The 17,527-nt window shown below is 33.6% G+C and overlaps 4 protein-coding genes across 4 annotated transcripts; 2 read left to right on the top strand and 2 right to left on the bottom strand.

Annotated features, from left to right (window-relative positions):
• Positions 1 to 272: 272 nt before the first annotated feature.
• Positions 273 to 3,773, bottom strand: LOC142974019 (transcription factor IIIA-like). Its single transcript, XM_076116109.1, has 7 exons — positions 3,344 to 3,773; positions 3,146 to 3,261; positions 2,730 to 2,894; positions 2,088 to 2,239; positions 1,632 to 1,755; positions 1,341 to 1,440; positions 273 to 1,251 (listed from the first exon to the last, which is right to left on the bottom strand). The coding sequence occupies exons 1-7, from the start codon at positions 3,497 to 3,499 to the stop codon at positions 880 to 882; spliced, it is 1,185 nt and encodes a 394-aa protein (XP_075972224.1). The 5' UTR covers positions 3,500 to 3,773; the 3' UTR covers positions 273 to 879.
• A 519-nt stretch (positions 3,774 to 4,292) lies between these two features.
• LOC142974018 (protein ILRUN) lies at positions 4,293 to 7,047 on the top strand. Its single transcript, XM_076116108.1, has 5 exons — positions 4,293 to 4,740; positions 4,818 to 4,931; positions 5,173 to 5,399; positions 5,668 to 5,762; positions 6,071 to 7,047. Exons 1-5 carry the CDS (start codon positions 4,571 to 4,573, stop codon positions 6,098 to 6,100), a joined length of 636 nt encoding a protein of 211 aa, XP_075972223.1. The 5' UTR covers positions 4,293 to 4,570; the 3' UTR covers positions 6,101 to 7,047.
• Positions 7,036 to 10,046, bottom strand: Ts (Thymidylate synthase). Its single transcript, XM_076116107.1, has 5 exons — positions 9,738 to 10,046; positions 9,318 to 9,575; positions 8,928 to 9,048; positions 8,364 to 8,589; positions 7,036 to 7,672 (listed from the first exon to the last, which is right to left on the bottom strand). Exons 1-5 carry the CDS (start codon positions 9,823 to 9,825, stop codon positions 7,463 to 7,465), a joined length of 903 nt encoding a protein of 300 aa, XP_075972222.1. The 5' UTR covers positions 9,826 to 10,046; the 3' UTR covers positions 7,036 to 7,462.
• Positions 10,047 to 10,298: 252 nt separating this feature from the next.
• LOC142974015 (uncharacterized) lies at positions 10,299 to 17,453 on the top strand. Its single transcript, XM_076116105.1, has 11 exons — positions 10,299 to 10,455; positions 10,574 to 10,727; positions 10,836 to 10,956; positions 11,164 to 11,352; positions 11,633 to 11,781; positions 12,078 to 12,253; positions 12,497 to 12,630; positions 13,625 to 13,826; positions 14,231 to 14,341; positions 15,718 to 15,832; positions 16,086 to 17,453. Exons 2-11 carry the CDS (start codon positions 10,588 to 10,590, stop codon positions 16,414 to 16,416), a joined length of 1,668 nt encoding a protein of 555 aa, XP_075972220.1. The 5' UTR covers positions 10,299 to 10,455; positions 10,574 to 10,587; the 3' UTR covers positions 16,417 to 17,453.
• Positions 17,454 to 17,527: the final 74 nt, after the last annotated feature.

Raw genomic sequence — 17,527 nt, 5'->3', positions numbered from 1 at the left:
CAGACAAAAGCAAAAATTCTGAATCTATATCTATTAGATATATCTTTGTAATGCAATATAAGCTAATCAGTGATTATTACATTATTACCCTGATCCAGGTATTAAGTAGTCTTAGTCGTAGGCCGCTCGTTACTCTTACAACAATAATAAAAAATGTTTATACTTCTAGCAGGCGACTAGTTTTCTAATCCCATATTTTTCTGATATTAATACTCTCCGTGACCTAGCAATTAGGTACTAAATTAGGTATAAGTGTGGAACAAAATAAACTGTTCAGTTTTCCATATACTTTATTAAAAAGAATTAAAATAGCACTGCTATTACGTAGGAACAAACACCTACAAGTTTTATACTATTCATTTGAAGGCTATTATTATTGGCTTCTCGAGTGCTACCTCATAAAAAAAATACTGTAGTGTTGCAGAACACTTAATTTCAAAAATGCAGCTAGCATGAACTGTTCATAATACTTTAAAATATTAACAAGAGACCTCAATGCTCGATTATTTCCTTTTGCCCCTTACAGGACCTGGTAAAAAAATACATAAATAATGAAATTACATTGCATTATTTTTATCAGACTTATTTGTTAGTTAAAGATGAAATTAATAACACAGCCAATACAAAATTCAAGCAGAATAATATGTGAAAAGACATGTATTTTTTCAAACTAAATATAAGTAGGTAAGTATATAGGAAATATAATAATCTATTCTATAAAATACAAAGATAAAAGTTAACGCTGCCTTAAATAGAACAATAAACAATATTTCATCTATAGTGTACTAATAATAGATTACTGTTAATGATATTTTATTAAATCTATACATTCAATTCCTAGCAGCTATAAATATAAGTTTTAAGATAATTAAATTATACTTAAATATCATAGGGAATGTCAACTTCTACTTCGATATACTCAGTTTTTACTGACAAATTGAGAGGCGGAGGCGAGTTTGAAGTTGTCTGAGATTCTTCAGGTACTTTGGTCAAGTTGGACAATGTTGATTGTAAGTGTTCAGGTACTTCGGTCAGACCCGACAACGTCGAATGTAATTCTTCACGTATTTTATGTAAATCAGGCACATTATCAGGAAAGTCTTCAGGGATTTTGGTTAAACCAGCCAGTTTAAGTGCTGTAGATGATTTGAAACTGCCTTCATCCTTTCTCTGCTTTCTATCTCCTTTAGGTAATCTAGGCGCAGGTTTACCAGTTGCATAGTGTAGTTGTACATGATAATTTAATTTGGCCTGCAAGAAACCAAATATAAATAATGTCATTCAATTTATTTTCAATAACTTTATAATCAAAACATCTGTATTTCAGTTTCAATATTTACCTTAGTTGATAGCTGTGCATGACAGACCATGCACTCATGTAATATTTTCATATGTTTTACTAGGATATGTTGCTTCAAATTGCTATTCCGTGAATAAGATCTGTAAAATCACACATACTCCTTTAAAAAATGTTCAACAGTCATGATAGAATTAAAAAAAATCATTTTATTTTTTAAAACATGTTTCATTATTATAAGCAAATTAATTAGTCTCTGAGCTCTGCCTATCCATATGAGAATAAGGCATGATTTTAAGTATGTATAAACCAATTAAGTGTTGTTATTTATTACCTTTCACAATTTTCATAGGGGCACATAAATGTCCTACTAAGGTGAGGTTCTCCATGTATTTTAACATGCCGAACTATGTGGCATCTCTGTTTGAATGATCTCCCACATTCATTGCAAATAAACTCTGAAATAGACACAACAGTTTCATTAGAAAAACGAAAAAAAAAACTTTTTATGAAAACATTGCTGAGAGCACAGATCTTATATGCTTTTTAAATATTAAAAATGTACTTTTCTAGGTAATATTCACCTAACAATACATGTGTCAGTAACATGCATGCACCAACACCTATAATTTAAAAAATTGGGCCACCAAGTCTCACCATTTGACAGGAATAAAATCTACTTTTGGGATCCATTTTTACAGGAATATAAAGTAAATTAAAGTATTATTATTCTGTCTATGTAATATGAACACAAGGTTAAGTTACAGATGTGGTGTAATTTAATACATACCGTCTTTATGATGATCAGCTTTCAAATGTCTCTGGTATTTGGACCAGTGATTAAATTCCACTCCACATTCCTTGCAAGTGTACATTTTGTGATACCTCATGTGTCTCTTTTTGAGGAATAGACTGACAAATGCTTCTGAACATACATCACAACTAAAAGATGTGAGCAACATTAAGATAATTATTTGCAATGTTACATTAGTAAGTTTCAATTTAATCAAATTTTACAAGATTATATGAAGGAAATTCTGCCAAATTTAAACAAAATTTTGGAACATTTATTAAGTGCTTCATGGACTTATGTCATTATTTATAATTGGTTATTGGAGAGGTGTACAGTAACAAATCAAGACTAATAACCAGGGTCCTACTGTATCCTTTCTATGGGATTCCCAGGAGACAGTATAACAACTATTTTCAAACTATTACATTGCTATTTGGTTTCTTGAGTGTAATAATTTCTATTTATACAAAACTCCATCATAATTTATAGAATAGTTGTATGACAAATATCTTGGAATAAAAATCTTTGATTGGCTTCATCTCTCTTCATTTATAAATAGTTTTTTCCCATAATTATATTATTTATTATTATTATTATACATAGAGTGAATAGTTAGCTTTTTAAATGAAGTAGCCTTACTTGAATGCCTTTATACCAGTATGTTGGTACATATGAGTGCTCAGCTGATTCTTCTTTTTGAACTGCATATTACATATATCACAGGAGAACTCCACTTTGTGAACAGTGTTCAAATGTCTTTTGAGATTCTGACGATTTGCAAATGTTTTCAAACATCTTGGACAACTGGAATGTAAAAGAAAAAAAATATGACACTAGTTTCTAGTTAGAATCTAATCTATCCTACAAATCTATGTGTTTCATAAAAAAAGAATGTGATTTTTTTTCAGGAAATACTGAAAATTATCTTACTATCAGAAAGGTACAATAATCTGGATGGGCCAAGGTTATAGGTAATGTTATAGGTATGTTTATGTGAAAAGCAGACTAACCAAAACCAGAGTACACTAGTATCACATAAAATAAACATCTCTTACCTAAACACAACAACATCTTTTTCTTGTGGCATGTGTACTGTACTTTTGTGTCGATCCAAATGACTTTTACTTGTGTATGCCTTAGTGCAATTGGGTTGATTACATACATAAGGTCTCTGGAAGTAACTTGTAAAGTTCAAACTAATTCTCTAACAACATTACGAAGATGGTCATAATAAATTGTGTTACGAAACTTACTATATTATTATGCGCTAGTATATGTTGCGCTAGTTTGTAAGGTCTATCGAAATAAGATAGGCACCCTGGAAAGGAACATTGATAAACTTTTTTTGTTTGAAGAAACTCCATCATCTTCTCCACACTTATTCGTTTTAGCTGCTCGTCTTCTTCCATGGTTTGTCTTCACAGTATTACTTGTCCACTTATTGAGCAACAGCTAAACAATGGCTATCGTTTAATTATTTCGTTATTTTCGCTTATGTTGCGGTCATTCTACGAAGGTAAGCATGCGAAAATCAAAAAATATCCTTTGGACAATGTGTCCAGTCAACCTTTCACTGAACAGTTTCACTCATGCGCAAAGTACGCGGATTTTTTGTGATATGAAAATTGAAGCAAGCAAATAGCAAACCAAGTCAAGCAAGTTGAAGGGGCTAGGGATGTATTTATATTGTTTTCGATTTAAATTTTGGAAGTAGTTCGGACTATCTTTTAGACGACAAATGGATTGCGACATTGAAATTAATGCATAAAAAAGCTACTCTGCTCATAAAGCGGCGTTTTAAGAAGAAATTTCTTTAAAAAAAAAACAGAAATTGTGGATGCTTTAATCTCTTATTTCTCGATTAATCAAGCAAGTACATCCCTAAAAGTAACAGGATGATAGAGTAGCGACACAATGACTTACTATCGATATACTTTCCTAACTCGGGCTACTATAGCTTCTTACTAAAAAATGTTAAAATGAGTACCTACCTATACAACCCCTTAGTAATAAATATGATAATATTCATATCAGGTGAAATAAGTTGTAAATATATTGCATAGATATGATATTTAATCATATTCGTCTAAATAAATTATGTCAAACTTGACCTAACGCTTTACAATTTTAATTTATTAGATTTCTGTAATAACATTTAACTAGTCGAATAAAGTCATATCGATGTCGATACAATGTACATACGGTACGACTCTGAGTCATTCTATTTTACACTAATCAGTAAATAATGCGACGTAATCCCAATGAAAATAAAGCAATAAATTAGACAGTTTCGTGCATTAAAGAAATATTTCATGTGTGTTTGGGACACCCGTATTACTGTAATAAAATACAAACATAACAATTTCCTCGTACATCAGTCAAGTCAGCTGACGTACGTAAACAAAGGGCATGTCAATATTTTGTGAAGTGGTGAAATACAAAAGTGTTTTGTGATTTATGTATAAAATAAAACTTATAACATGGATATCGATGGATCTTCTGTAACTGGTGATATCGATCAGAATTTATTATTACAATTTAGTTGTATGAACACAACAGATCGAGATGAACTTATTAATCAGATGCAAAGACTTTTGGGGCCTAGTTTAAATTCTAACACAGCCAGCTTTTTCTTGGATATGAGTAACTGGTAATTGTATTATAGTTAAAATTACGTAATGATCACGGAATAATTATGGAAAGTAATCTTTTAATGTTGTGTTACAGGAATTTGCAGACTGCAATATGTTGTTATCTAGACTATACATTACCACCAAAGCTTCCTTCCATGTCATTAAAAGCTGCACAGAATCAAGAGACTGCTGTAGCACCTGGTGCTTGGTAAGTTTTATACATTTTCGAGATGTATTCCTCCTCTAATTTATCATATAATTATGTGTGTTCGGTAAATCCTAGTTACTTCATTACTCATCATTGAAGTAATGAGTAATTTATTGTTGTCATGTTCTTTATTGTTATTAAAGTATCAATGAAAAGTGAGGGTTTAAATTACACACAAAATGTACAGAGTAAACAATCTGTATTGATGACATAGTAATGACCTCTATTTTTACTTTTTCAGTTTTGAACAAAGTTGGAGTATTGCTAACACGGGAGCTGAAGGATGGCCTGGTAGCTGTAGATTGATACAGGCAGGTGGTGAACCACTTGGTGCTACTCCCGTTTATCTCCCCCCACTGCCAGCGGGACATTCCACTACAGTTACTTTAAAGTTGGTAGCCCCCTCTACACCTGGTACTCACAGAGGGTATTTTCATTTGGTTACTGAAAAAGGTGATCAAATTGGAGGTGAGTGTACTAATATTTTGCTTACCCCTGGTTTCTGAAGTACATATTAGTTGTTTATCTAGTCAAACTGACATGTTTATGTGAGCTTAAACCCTGTTTAAGAGATAAACTACTGCTAAATCAATTTAAAAAACTGAGTGTTAGAGATGTATTATCTCTTTTTATTTTATCCTGAATTAAATTTCCTTTGTTAATTTCTTTTGTTTAAATGAAGTTTCTTTTACTCACAAAGAGGAAAGCTGAATAATTTCTATTTATATCTTTTCAGATACTTTGTGGGTGGAAATCACTGTGGAATCAGAGATGACTATGGCTCTTGTGGAGCAACTAGCAGCATTACCCGTCCCAAGTAGTCATTGTCAGGTAATTATATATAATTATATCCTAAGTATTATATTTTTGTGTTGTCCTATTTGTAGTTCTAACCTCTAAAATTACTTATTCATTTTTAAACTCTAAAACAAACAACATAAATCTGTTATTAAATACTTTTTGAAAATGAACATACAGAACCAATATTCATTTAAATTACAAGAAATTACTATATTTACAATTACAGGAAGGATATTTTATATGCCTATGCCTATTAATTTGTGCTAAAATTTTCCTACCTTCCTATTTTTACTTACATTCAGGTACTATATGTATACTTACAAAATTATTATTTTCAGGTGCCTCCACAAGATGACCAGATGTGTTGATGAATTGAAGTCACAAAATATTTTGTAAAATTTTCATAAAATCTAACATTGGTTATGTTATTTCATTAATATTTATAGGCAATCATAGGGGCTATCTCTTGTCCTCTGCAATTCTACATGAAATAAATAACCAAAGAATAATCACAACTATTCTTAATAATTATTTCCTTTTTATTTTGCTATTACTATTGTAATGTTACCTATTATTTACTTAAGTATGTACAAAGTGTTAATTAATAAGCTTAATATTACAAATTTGTGACATCATTTTAGATAAACTAATAGAGAATTTGCTCAGTAAGCCCATACAAGCGTGTTAATGGGAATTTCTGTTAAAAAATTATGTAACATGAGTTGACCTAGTTAAGGTTTAAAGAAATGTTATATGAAATATGTCCGAAACTTTTATTTACTTACCTACAAACAATGTTCATGATAATAATCTCATATTGAAGTAATTAGATGTAACTCAGCATATAGATCGTTTTAAAGTCTTGCTCATGTATAACAGGATTCCTTACATTGCACATATTTTACTAGAAGAATATTAGAGTAGGCAATAGTCAATGTAACTACAGTGATTAGCATTTGTCAGTTAACACTTTGTATATAAGTTAATATAAAACATGGCTGCTGCTTTATATTATTATTGATCCTAGTGCCCTTAAGATTTGCACCTTCATTCATCACATTAGTTTGCTATACAAAATCAAAAAGACTCATTATGTAATGGAAAAATAATGTACAAAATACATTATACACTAATTATTGACTAGCTGTAAGACAACAAATTATGAATTTGTTAGATATTGTTGAATTTTACAAAATGTAATGATTTTATTAGTAATAATATTATTTTTAGATTGCATTGCCATGAATGTAATATCTATGGGGGATTAATTTTATAGTATAATTAAGCAAGTAAAATAAACACATTTGCAGACTTTTATTCTTTATTTTGATTAACCTATCTTACAATATTTGTTCAATTCACAAAGGCACTTGAATGACAACACTATTCAATAAAATTAATGCATAATACTAAAATACATACCACATTATATTATACCTAGTCTACCAACAGGTTACACTTATTACTAATAACAAAATTGGTCTTATTTGCTCTAACAAAAGGAATAAAAAAAACCTTTAACACATACATATGTATCTTATGAATTCTTATTTATTTAGCAAAAATCACTTTCTGGGTTGTGAAGGTCTGATATGCAGTCACTTCATGTAAAATACTGGTATTAAGTTGCATCTGGTGAGACTGAAAGCCAACTCCAACATGTAAAGGCTAGGCTGATGCTGATATCTCATATTTTTTATAAACCTTTTACTACAACATAGAATACATTTCTACACAGCCATTTCCATTTCAATCTTGGGATGTGGTTTATAATCTTTGATAATGAAGTCTTCGAATTTAAAGTCGTTGATAGAATCAATCTTACGAGCAAACTCTAATGTAGGGAATGGATTTGGTGTCCTTTGTAACTGTTGCTTTAGTGGTTCAACATGGTTCAAGTACACGTGAGTGTCGCCTGTAGTGTGGACGAATTCTCCAGCCTGAAAAAAAAGAGTTATAATTGATATGGGAAAGTAGGTGTTTGATGGTTCTTCTGACAAATGATACTATTTAACTCATAATGATGAACTTAAAATAAATTAAAAGTCAGTGACACAAGTGCATACACACACTGCCTCGACAATAAAAAACGCGTAAAGCTATATGGGGCTTTAATTTTTTTTTGACTCATTATTTATAATGTTGCAAAGAGAACTGAGTTTTCTCAATTAATACTACTCTCTTAAGATGCAGAGGTAATAAACTTGCAGTCTTAATTCTGAATAGTATTACACTGTAGATTGCATTAGTGATAAGAATGGAAAATGTTACAAGCCTACTGATAAGGATAAAGTGAATGTCCTGATAAAACTGGTGTTCTCTCTTAAAAGATCATGACTTATTGTAAACGTTATTATGCCATTAATAGTATATAGTATTTTAAAGCGGTCAGAGGCATGTAGCTACAAATTTATGAATTACTAGTTTAACTTAGCTTTGTCCATATGAAAAGACTTCCAGGGTGTAGAGTTCTTGTGTTAACCAAGATTATAAATATACCAAACTTTATAATAAAATTCATTCAATAATTTTTGCATGATCAAGAAACTCACATAGGATGACATCCTTAGTAACTTTCACATTTATTTGAGCAAGAAGTACTTATTTGAACAAGTTAAAGCTCATATTTACCTCTAATCCTGTAATGTGTGCGATCATATGAGTTAACAAGGCATAGCTTGCAATGTTAAAAGGTACTCCTAAGCCCATATCAGCACTCCTTTGGTACAGTAAGCAGGAGAGTCTTCCGCTGGCAACATGGAACTGTGCCAGGCAGTGACATGGTGGTAATGCCATCTTACTCAAGTCTGAGGGGTTCCATGCACACATCAGCATTCTTCTGTCAGCTGGGCGATTCCTGAGAGAGATTACAGTTTTTATCAATGGTGTTCTGTAAACCAGGGGCTCCCAACCTTTTCTTAGTCTGGGACCACTTTCATAATATTCTTGTTAGCAGGGACCACTTTGTAAGTAAATTAGAAATAAAGTGTAATAATCATCCTGAAAATGTTTAATTTTAAAAACATTTGCAGACCATGTTTTAACTTCCACGGACCACTGGTTGGGAAACACTGCTTTATACAGACAGATTCTAAGCAGAAGGTACCTTACATATTTTGTGTCAGACATTTCAATAGTGATATCATGGGAGTTACCTTTTATATTATTTAACAAACATAGTATTTTGTAACTTACTTGATGAGGTCAATGACATTTTGTAATTGATCAACTCCTTGTCCAGTGTAATCTGTTTTTGCATCAACATAAGTAGCACCACTGTGCCTCCATTGAAATCCGTATACTGGGCCGAGGTCACCTGTCACAAAATTATTTGATATATTCTAGATTTACTTCCAATACCTAACCGAAACATTTTAATATAGACTGTCATGTTATACAACTCAAATGCACTATAATATCATAGTAGATCAAAAAAGCACAGATTATGACATGCACTGGACCTTTAAAGTGGTGTATAGAGTGGTCAGGTGGTGTAGAACTACAGATTATGATCAAGTAGAAGTAAGATTGAACTAGTCTTACATAGAATTATCGTGTAAATAATGCTATGATGGTGTTTCATACCTTCTTCACGATCAGTAAATCCCAAGTTATCCAGGAAACTACGAGATCCATTAGCATCCCAAATGTGGACGTTCTTCTCAGCTAACGCCTTGGCATCAGTAGAACCCGATATCATCCATAAAAGTTCCTCAATCACGCCTCTGGTGAACACTCGCTTCGTAGTCAGCAATGGTAAGGTATTGTTCCTCAAGGAATATCGTTGCATAGCACCAAAGATAGACAAGGTACCAACGCCAGTCCTATCAACCCTTTTGTCACCTGTGAATACAAAAAATGTATTATTTATTTATTTCTCACAGCTTACAACTACCATTAAAGGTGTACCACCCAATGCGGTAGTTAAAGTTAGGCGGTTAGTAAGATCTCATGAGATAAGAATCAGTATTTCTATAGATCTACTGATCTAAATAGTAATCGTACCTGTATCTATGATGCGCTGTACTAGATTTAAATACTGGTATTCATCATGAGGAGCTTCGTGATTTATAGGGACGTTATTTGGAGCCATAATTAACTGCAAGGATCTGAAGTTTTGAACTAATATGTGATGAAGTTGAAGTATCTTTGTATGAAGTCTAACGAAAAGTCTTTATTTTTGTTTAGCTTCGTATTATGGCACAGTATTATAAAAATATTTAAACAACTGTGTCAAAGTAACAAAAGTCCGAAATTTTCTAACTATGCCTGAAAATACTGAAAAAGGCGGCAAAACAGACAGCTTGTTGACAAACTACGATGTTAAATAATGACATTGAGTTGATCGTCGCGAAATCAGACATTTGGCGTTTTTTGACAGTAATACTTTTCATAATAATTAATTAAACTATAATATTTTACCAACTGGCGCACGGTTTTTTTATGTCTATTGGAACCTATTTATTGCTCATAAAATAATCAAAACATGAAATCGAAGCAAATCCTTCACGTATCTATTGAATTTATGAAAAAAGCTGTTTCAGTTGTCGAGAGTGAGGTAACTAATCGGTTGCTAATAGCAACAAATAAACAAAGTTAACAATGAACAAAAATAAAAACAATCACTTCTACGTAAATACGTGATGCCATGTGATATTTAATTAGTGAAGTGGTTTTACATAGAAATATTTTTAAATGATATATTTTGAAGCCGTGGATTCGTGTAAGTTTTAACTATAACTTTTTAGTTTTTATGATCAATACTATACACTTCTCTTCATGTACGTAATACGCAAACATCGTAAGGTTTTGTAAGATTTTTTGGTCATTTTGCATTGCAGAAACTGATCCCAAAATGCCTACCCTTGAAGCACCATGCGTGGAGTTGGGCAGCGCGCCCCAAACACCGAGCATTACTGCGTCGCCATCACCATCAGATTTATCAAGCGCTAGTTCACCTGAACCACCGAATATACGAGCCACACCTTTGTTCAGGTACTTTCTAGACAGTATTTTCTATCATCTATCGTTAGTAAAGAATACCTTTTACTATATCCTTCACATGCTTTGATCCATCTGGATAATTACACTGTCTCTATTTAGGGTCTTAGCTATGCCACCGCCAGACCCTGAGCAGCCTCCCGGTCAAGAAGAGCTGGAACGTCGTTTACCTGGTTACAGGCGTATCGTCATTCCACGCGAATTGACGTTGATAGAACTACTGGTAAGTTTAAACACAAGATATAATGATTTTCAACGGCACCCCGTTGAAAACGCCACCGCGTTTTAATACTCTTTTAAAGTATTAAAACGCGGTAGAGGTTTGGTGAACCTTTCATTTAAATCGTCTTAAATCACAAGAAATATTTTAGAAAATCTTTGATTTTATCATAGTTTGTTGTTTTGTTAGTAAACATTATCTTTAAAATAGAAACAAAGCAGTGGAGTAACATCAGATGAAGAGGTGTTAACTATTCGTGAGGCTAAGCTCCGAGTGGTAGCTGAACGGATTGGTTTGAGGAGACTGCACGTCCTGGCTCCCAGGTTACGCAAGTTGACGCTTGACGGCAGTGCTATTGCATCCCTGAGAGATCTCGGGATTGGTTTGGTTCATCTCAAGGTATGTTGTATTTTAACGCTTGTTTCAAGAATATGGCAGATACACAAATGATTTTGGTGATTTTAAGTTTACAAACATAGACAGTACTACCCTTGCTCCCTTTTTATTGCATGAAGTGATGTCTTATAGGCACAGTAGTCGTGCCCACTGACGGATTCCGAGAGTGATCACATCGCAATATTTGATTGCGACAAACTATGATGTGAGAAGTCGTATTTACACATGTCATGCAGCAAGATAGTAATTTACTATTTGAGTAATAGTTAAATGAACATTACAGATTTTGAGTATAAGTCGATGCAACTTAACTTCTCTGGATGGAGTGTGGGGACTGGGCGCGTTGAGGGAATTGTATGCTGCCGGCAACCGTATCCAAGACCTGCAGCCTTTAGCTGCATTGCAGAAACTACATACGCTTGATTTGTCTGAGTAAGTCTTCAAGCGCCTTTAGTAAGTTGATTATTTCATGGCTTTTAGTTGATTGTTGACTTTATTCAACGGATTACTTTAGTAGCCATTTTAACTATTATTTTACGGAGATTAATGTGATATGATCATAATTTTGCTTTGATTTGTAAGTCAGTTAGTGACTACGGCCGAAACGTCAAGCTAAATAGAATAAGTTAATATGACGTATGATAGTTATTGTCTTATGTAATATTAGTTCATAGTATCTATACCTCGTGAAAGTATCTAATTCTATGTCCTTTTTATTATCTTTTCAGTAATCCCATAGCAGATTCCAGTCGTCTTTGGACAATTGGTATTTGTGGTGCGCTTCGAAAGCTAACCTTAAGTGGTACACCAGCGTCCAATGAATTTGACTATCGTTTCCGAGTGGCCAGTGCTCTGCCCATGCTTGTGTATTTAGATGAGAGACCTCTGCATACTGACATTGATTGTAAGTATTTTTTTATGTTACGTCATAATTTTACTTAGCTATTCGTATGTGTGATTGTGGATTGATTAGGTGCCTACGGCTATCTAAAAATTGCTCTATAAATTGAAATTTTGCTTTACATAGTGTTCTACCTATGTTGGTAATATTAAATAATGTTCATCATTGTTTTTGCTTCCATTTAAGTAGAGTGATCTAAGAGAAACCCAAAAAGGGATATTGTATAATGATTGTTTATTGAATCAGATGATTCTGACGGAGTATTCGGCGCAGCTTCATCTTCTTCAGACAGTGAAGAAGAGATTGACAAAGACCTGATACCTAAAGTCGTAGAATCTTCAGGAGATGCTGAGCCCGGACCTTCTACAAGTTCTCATGACGTAAGACAGTGTCAAACACGCCAAATAACTTTGTGTGACTGAATACAGCACCAAACCGTTGGAGTAGCGGAAAGGATGGAAGCCCTCGTTGTTCCGTTTTCATCACCCGTAGTTCTCTTTCGCGTCTTTTGTTTTTATTTTCGGTCTTCCTTGCAGAGTCTTGTTGCTTTATTCATACACATAAAGCTATGTGGCACATTATGTAATAGGTTAATTTTCCCTTCTTATTACGGAACTGTAGACTTCTTTTGACCTATATCTACCAATCTTGGCCAATTAAAAAATCTCTAAAGCAAGCTTAAGTGTAGCTTATTAAGTACTATCACAGATTCATCGCGCAGAACAGACACAGATTTCCTTGCGATACCATACCAACAACTGTGTCGAATTGACGAAACTAATAAGCACTTATTATTTTGTTAAGTATATGTAGGAAACTGAACTAACGTAATGGCACATGTCAGTAATGGCTCAATAACGAAATAATTATGTTATAAGCGCTTACAACCTAATATGGTGGGCGAAACTCTAGGTACTTGTGGTGGGCTCAATTTCCACATGAAGTAGTCAAATATTTGTGTGATCAACACAATATTTAGTTGTTTAGTTTTAGATGTTTGTACTTTCTGTGTGATTAGTTTGTAGGTAAAGTCATCTGTGCTGTCGCAACTCACAGCATATACTCTGAGGACTGCCTCTGTGGTTTGAGTGGTAGTTCATTCAGTTCTTTAGTATAAAACTTAGTCCTTACAGTTCTGTTGGGATTTTCTAATATCAGTCGGATAATTGCTTTAATAGCAGACTAGACAATAATAATGTGTTCGATAGATAGCAAAAGACGGGCTTTGTTCTGCATAGAACGAAACTAAAATTGACGAATCGCAGCTTTATATTCAGATAGGTGTACATGGCATTCATATTGGGGTATATGGGCGTAGTGTTATGAAAAAGTAGTGTGTCTAGAGTCTACGATAAGATGTCTTATTTTTGTTAGCAAATGCCTGAAGCTTGTCCAGAAGGTGACCACGAATTTCAAGAGCCTACACGAAGACGCCGCTTCCTACGTCGACCAGCGACAACAGAAAACGCGGGAGTAAGACCTGCCCGTCCTAACTTGCCGGCTCGGCCTCGTACCGCCCAAGACAGGCCTGTTATAGACGAACCTACGAGATTACAAATACTGAACACACTCATGGGTAAGATCGTGGTTTATTTTTATCTTTGTTTATGCACCTGCCATGTTAAAGTTTTTGTACGCGGGTTTGCCGTTTTTTCTAGTAAAGAGTATTTTTAGAAAAGGACTTGAGGTCATTGGTGATATTACGCCGGCTTAGTTTGCTGTCGTTAATTATGAACGTAGGTAATCTTAAATTATTTTTAAAGACTACTCCCGCATTATGAGTTGATCTTTTGTAAAGTCCCTGCGATACAAGAGCAATTATAAAAGCGGGAGAGGTCTTTAAAAAAAACTGATGTACTTATAAGTATTTGTTGCTATTTATGTCTAATTTATTATTTGTACGTAAGATGCTTCGCAACCTACTTATTCATTTATATAATTTAAGTAGTTATTAACTGTATTATGTCTTTCTTCGTAAAGATGACGAGTGGCTATGCAGCGGAAGTAAGCTGACGTCTTTGGATGCAGTGTGCGGGAATTTGGCGAGGGCTCTACGACGCACTTCCTCGGCTTATCGGCGATACCATAAAGGTCTGTTGGTATATATTTACTGTTATTTGAAGTCATCTGCTAGTGTCATTGACCCAATGAACACCTGCGTCATATTGTGCTCTACGCCCGGCTAGACTCTTAGTTAGACAAGAAGTCCAAAGTATAGAGATTCCATTTGAGATAACTATAGGCGTTTCAATTGTAGTTGATCAGTTCAGAGGTTTATTGTTAATTTCCCATATCTTTAACATCACAGGAAATATAAATTTAATAATCTTAGGTACAATTTAATTCAAAGTGAGATCAATCACAAACAAATTTGAAGACTGTCAGTGGAGTTACGAAATTGATGATTGTCATACATCAACTCTCTCAAACGATTTTGAAATCATCAAATACTGAATGTTAGACATGCATGACGATCCATGGAGCTAACGAACCGTATTTATATTTGCCTTGGGCATATTTCTTCTTGTTTTACTTATTTACCGTCGTCCGTAGAATTCCAAATTTCGATAGACATGTCTATAACATAAAATATATGACCAACTATTTGAAAATTCATCAAAAACTTGATTACTTTCACATTGCTAAATATGTTTCTCTTTTTTTGAAAACTACTGTTAGATAACAATACTCACTCACACACCGAATAAAGATCGTGTATATAGGCATGATGTATCTTAAAATATTTGATTCAAACCTGATGTAATACAGTACCTACTACGTAAATTGCTAAAGCACATGGCCTCGACCTAAAGTTGATTTGCCTACCGTTGTGCGAAAGCTGTGAAATTGTGTGTTCTTCGTAAATAACTGTGTACCGAATGAGATAAGCAAGACCTTGCCCCTATGGCATGCATTCTCTGTTGACAATTTACGTAGTATACTCACGATGGTATAATATTTAGAAAGCAAGATACGTCGTTTGCTTTGCTTATTAGAGTGAAGGTAGGTACCTTTATTTGTTTTGGCTCTTGATAATCGTGGAGAATAATTCGACAGTATCACGCATTCTACAAGCATTATTATGACAAGTTTTATTTAGGTATGCGTGTGCACTTGACTGACTTGACGTATTTTCTTGTAAAACTAAAGACTTTTATTTAGAAAGTAACTGTTGTGAGTACGCATCAAACCACTAGCGTTTGTGGTTTGGGGCATTGTTTATTTATGCGGTAGAACCATAGAGTTCCCTGTTTAATAAATGATATTCATCTATCACACGATTACTTACATAAATGAAAATGCCATAGTTTTACTTTCTGAGGAACTCTAAATAAAAATGTAAGTATACCAAAAATACATGAATTCTCGAATCCCTGCGGCAAAACTTAGCTTTATAGTCGCCTAGATCCCTATTCGTATCGCGATATTGTTTCGGGATGATACCAATGTGTTACTATTTTTGATAGATGCTGAGACGGAACTGGTAGAACAAACTATGGAGGATGCATCGCGGGCCGTCGCAGCTGAAATACCGCGCGCTCCAAGACTAGAAGATTGGATCAAGTTCAAAGAAGAAACTGGGTAGAGTCCCCTTTTTGCAACCTTTCATCTACTTACATCTTGATTATTTTATATTATTATGAATTCCTATCTTTCATTTAACACAGATTAACACCGTATAAATGTATAAGTACCTATCTAACTGACACACTTGTTGCTAACGTCTACAAAGTGAAAGTGTTTAAATTTTGCAAATTGATACAGTTTGCAGAATTTCAATTTCACTTGGAATCATATTTTAATATCTAATATGATGAGCGGTTTCTTTTCACAGAATCGAAATCAGCATAGATGAGAATGAAAGACCACAGTGCCCTGACTCTTCGAAGATTCTCGACCGTTTGGAACAAATAGAAAGGGAAACAAGGCAGAGGTTTGAAGAAGAAGGTTTAGAGGGAACTAGTTCAGGATATATGGCATTACCAAACAGTGCTTTTGTGAGCACCACTGCGAAAACTGACTTCGAGTTATGGAGTAATCCAGGTTCTGATCAAGCCCACTCAGTGACTGATATCAACACATTTTTTGAAGAAGTTGGTGAAATGCACACTCTGAACAGAGATATGTTTCGGTTTCCTAGTAACAACAGCTCTCGACCACAGTAACTTTCACTTGATGTGTACTTAGATATGGGATACATTTCCCTTAACACGATTTCGCATTGTTTGTTGAATGAGGACAAACTATATTTTGTTTATAGAAAAGAATATGACGACGTTACTAAGAGATATTTACAATTGTACATATAAATAACCAGATACTTGAGAGTACAAAATACGATTTGTATAATTCTACAGCTTTTTTAGTGACATTTTTCTTAGTTGAAAGGAATTTCTCTTATTTCTTTCCATTAACGGTGACAGTGTAATATTTTATTTTATTGCTTCGTCATCACAATCATTTCCTATTGTCGCATTTCTATACTTATCGGTATTGAATGCGACAGTTGATAATCATATAAAGGCTTGAAAGTTTATCTTTTTCATTCATTAAGCTGATGGTAGCGGCAGCTCATCTTTAATTTCGAAACGATATTCTGTTGACGCATGATGAGTAGAATAAAAGAATATATACTAAATATTCTCTACATACATAAATTAAACTGTTATTGATATGTAATATACTTTGAATTGTCTAGAACAGAGTAAATCAAGGAACAAATAATTGCACTACATTACGCCTAGTTACTTTAAATGATAGTGCATTTATTCCAGTTATTGGTTGGTAAATAATCACGTAAGTACTTGCTGGAAGTCGTTGTTAGTATACTTTAGTCCGACAACTTAGTATAGAGTCGTTTCGAGTAAGGTGGCCACAAAAAGCCATAGCACACAGGGAACCGTCGGCTTTGTAAGTCTGTGGTCAAAAGAAGTTCGAAATTTTACATTTTGTATGTCTCTGTCACCGGTGGACCTTGCTCACAGGTTCTCCACTAAGTTGCCTGACTATAGTTCTAGTTTAAAGGTTATGTGTGATTGTTATATTTTGATGTATGAAGGGTCTGTTTTGTTTTATACTAGTTTTTACGTTAGCGTTACAAAGGAGTATGAAATGTGTTAATGTTTAATTGACTTTATATTTGTTTAAAATTTTATAAATATTTCAATATACTAATATTTTGTTTGTTATTCTATAACCTTGGTCTTCTTTGTTTTATTTAAACACATGACACAGCTCCATTTATATTTCAGGCAAAAACATAGAACATTTTTATAC

The sequence above is a fragment of the Anticarsia gemmatalis genome, chromosome 7 (genome assembly GCF_050436995.1).
Source record: "Anticarsia gemmatalis isolate Benzon Research Colony breed Stoneville strain chromosome 7, ilAntGemm2 primary, whole genome shotgun sequence".
NCBI classification, from domain to species: Eukaryota; Metazoa; Arthropoda; class Insecta; order Lepidoptera; family Erebidae; genus Anticarsia; species Anticarsia gemmatalis.
Note: the sequence above shows the minus strand (reverse complement) of the source record. Positions and strands in the feature narration are given on the sequence as shown.

Bases quoted from the DNA above. Each gene is read 5' to 3' on its own strand.
- LOC142974019 (XM_076116109.1), bottom strand. From the start codon at position 3,499: ATGGAAGAAGACGAGCAGCTAAAACGAATAAGTGTGGAGAAGATGATG. The intron at 1,441-1,631 runs GTAATAAATAAC...GTGATTTTACAG, and splicing joins CCCTATGAAAATTGTGAAAG to ATCTTATTCACGGAATAGCA. The intron at 1,252-1,340 runs GTAAATATTGAA...GGTTTCTTGCAG, and splicing joins ATGCACAGCTATCAACTAAG to GCCAAATTAAATTATCATGT.
- LOC142974018 (XM_076116108.1), top strand. From the start codon at position 4,571: ATGGATATCGATGGATCTTCTGTAACTGGTGATATCGATCAGAATTTA. The intron at 5,400-5,667 runs GTGAGTGTACTA...ATATCTTTTCAG, and splicing joins AAAAGGTGATCAAATTGGAG to ATACTTTGTGGGTGGAAATC. The intron at 5,763-6,070 runs GTAATTATATAT...TATTATTTTCAG, and splicing joins TCCCAAGTAGTCATTGTCAG to GTGCCTCCACAAGATGACCA.
- Ts (XM_076116107.1), bottom strand. From the start codon at position 9,825: ATGGCTCCAAATAACGTCCCTATAAATCACGAAGCTCCTCATGATGAA. The intron at 9,049-9,317 runs GTATGAAACACC...ATTTTGTGACAG, and splicing joins ATTTACTGATCGTGAAGAAG to GTGACCTCGGCCCAGTATAC. The intron at 8,590-8,927 runs GTAAGTTACAAA...AATCTCTCTCAG, and splicing joins AATGTCATTGACCTCATCAA to GAATCGCCCAGCTGACAGAA.
- LOC142974015 (XM_076116105.1), top strand. From the start codon at position 10,588: ATGCCTACCCTTGAAGCACCATGCGTGGAGTTGGGCAGCGCGCCCCAA. The intron at 10,957-11,163 runs GTAAGTTTAAAC...TCTTTAAAATAG, and splicing joins TGACGTTGATAGAACTACTG to AAACAAAGCAGTGGAGTAAC. The intron at 11,353-11,632 runs GTATGTTGTATT...TGAACATTACAG, and splicing joins TTGGTTTGGTTCATCTCAAG to ATTTTGAGTATAAGTCGATG.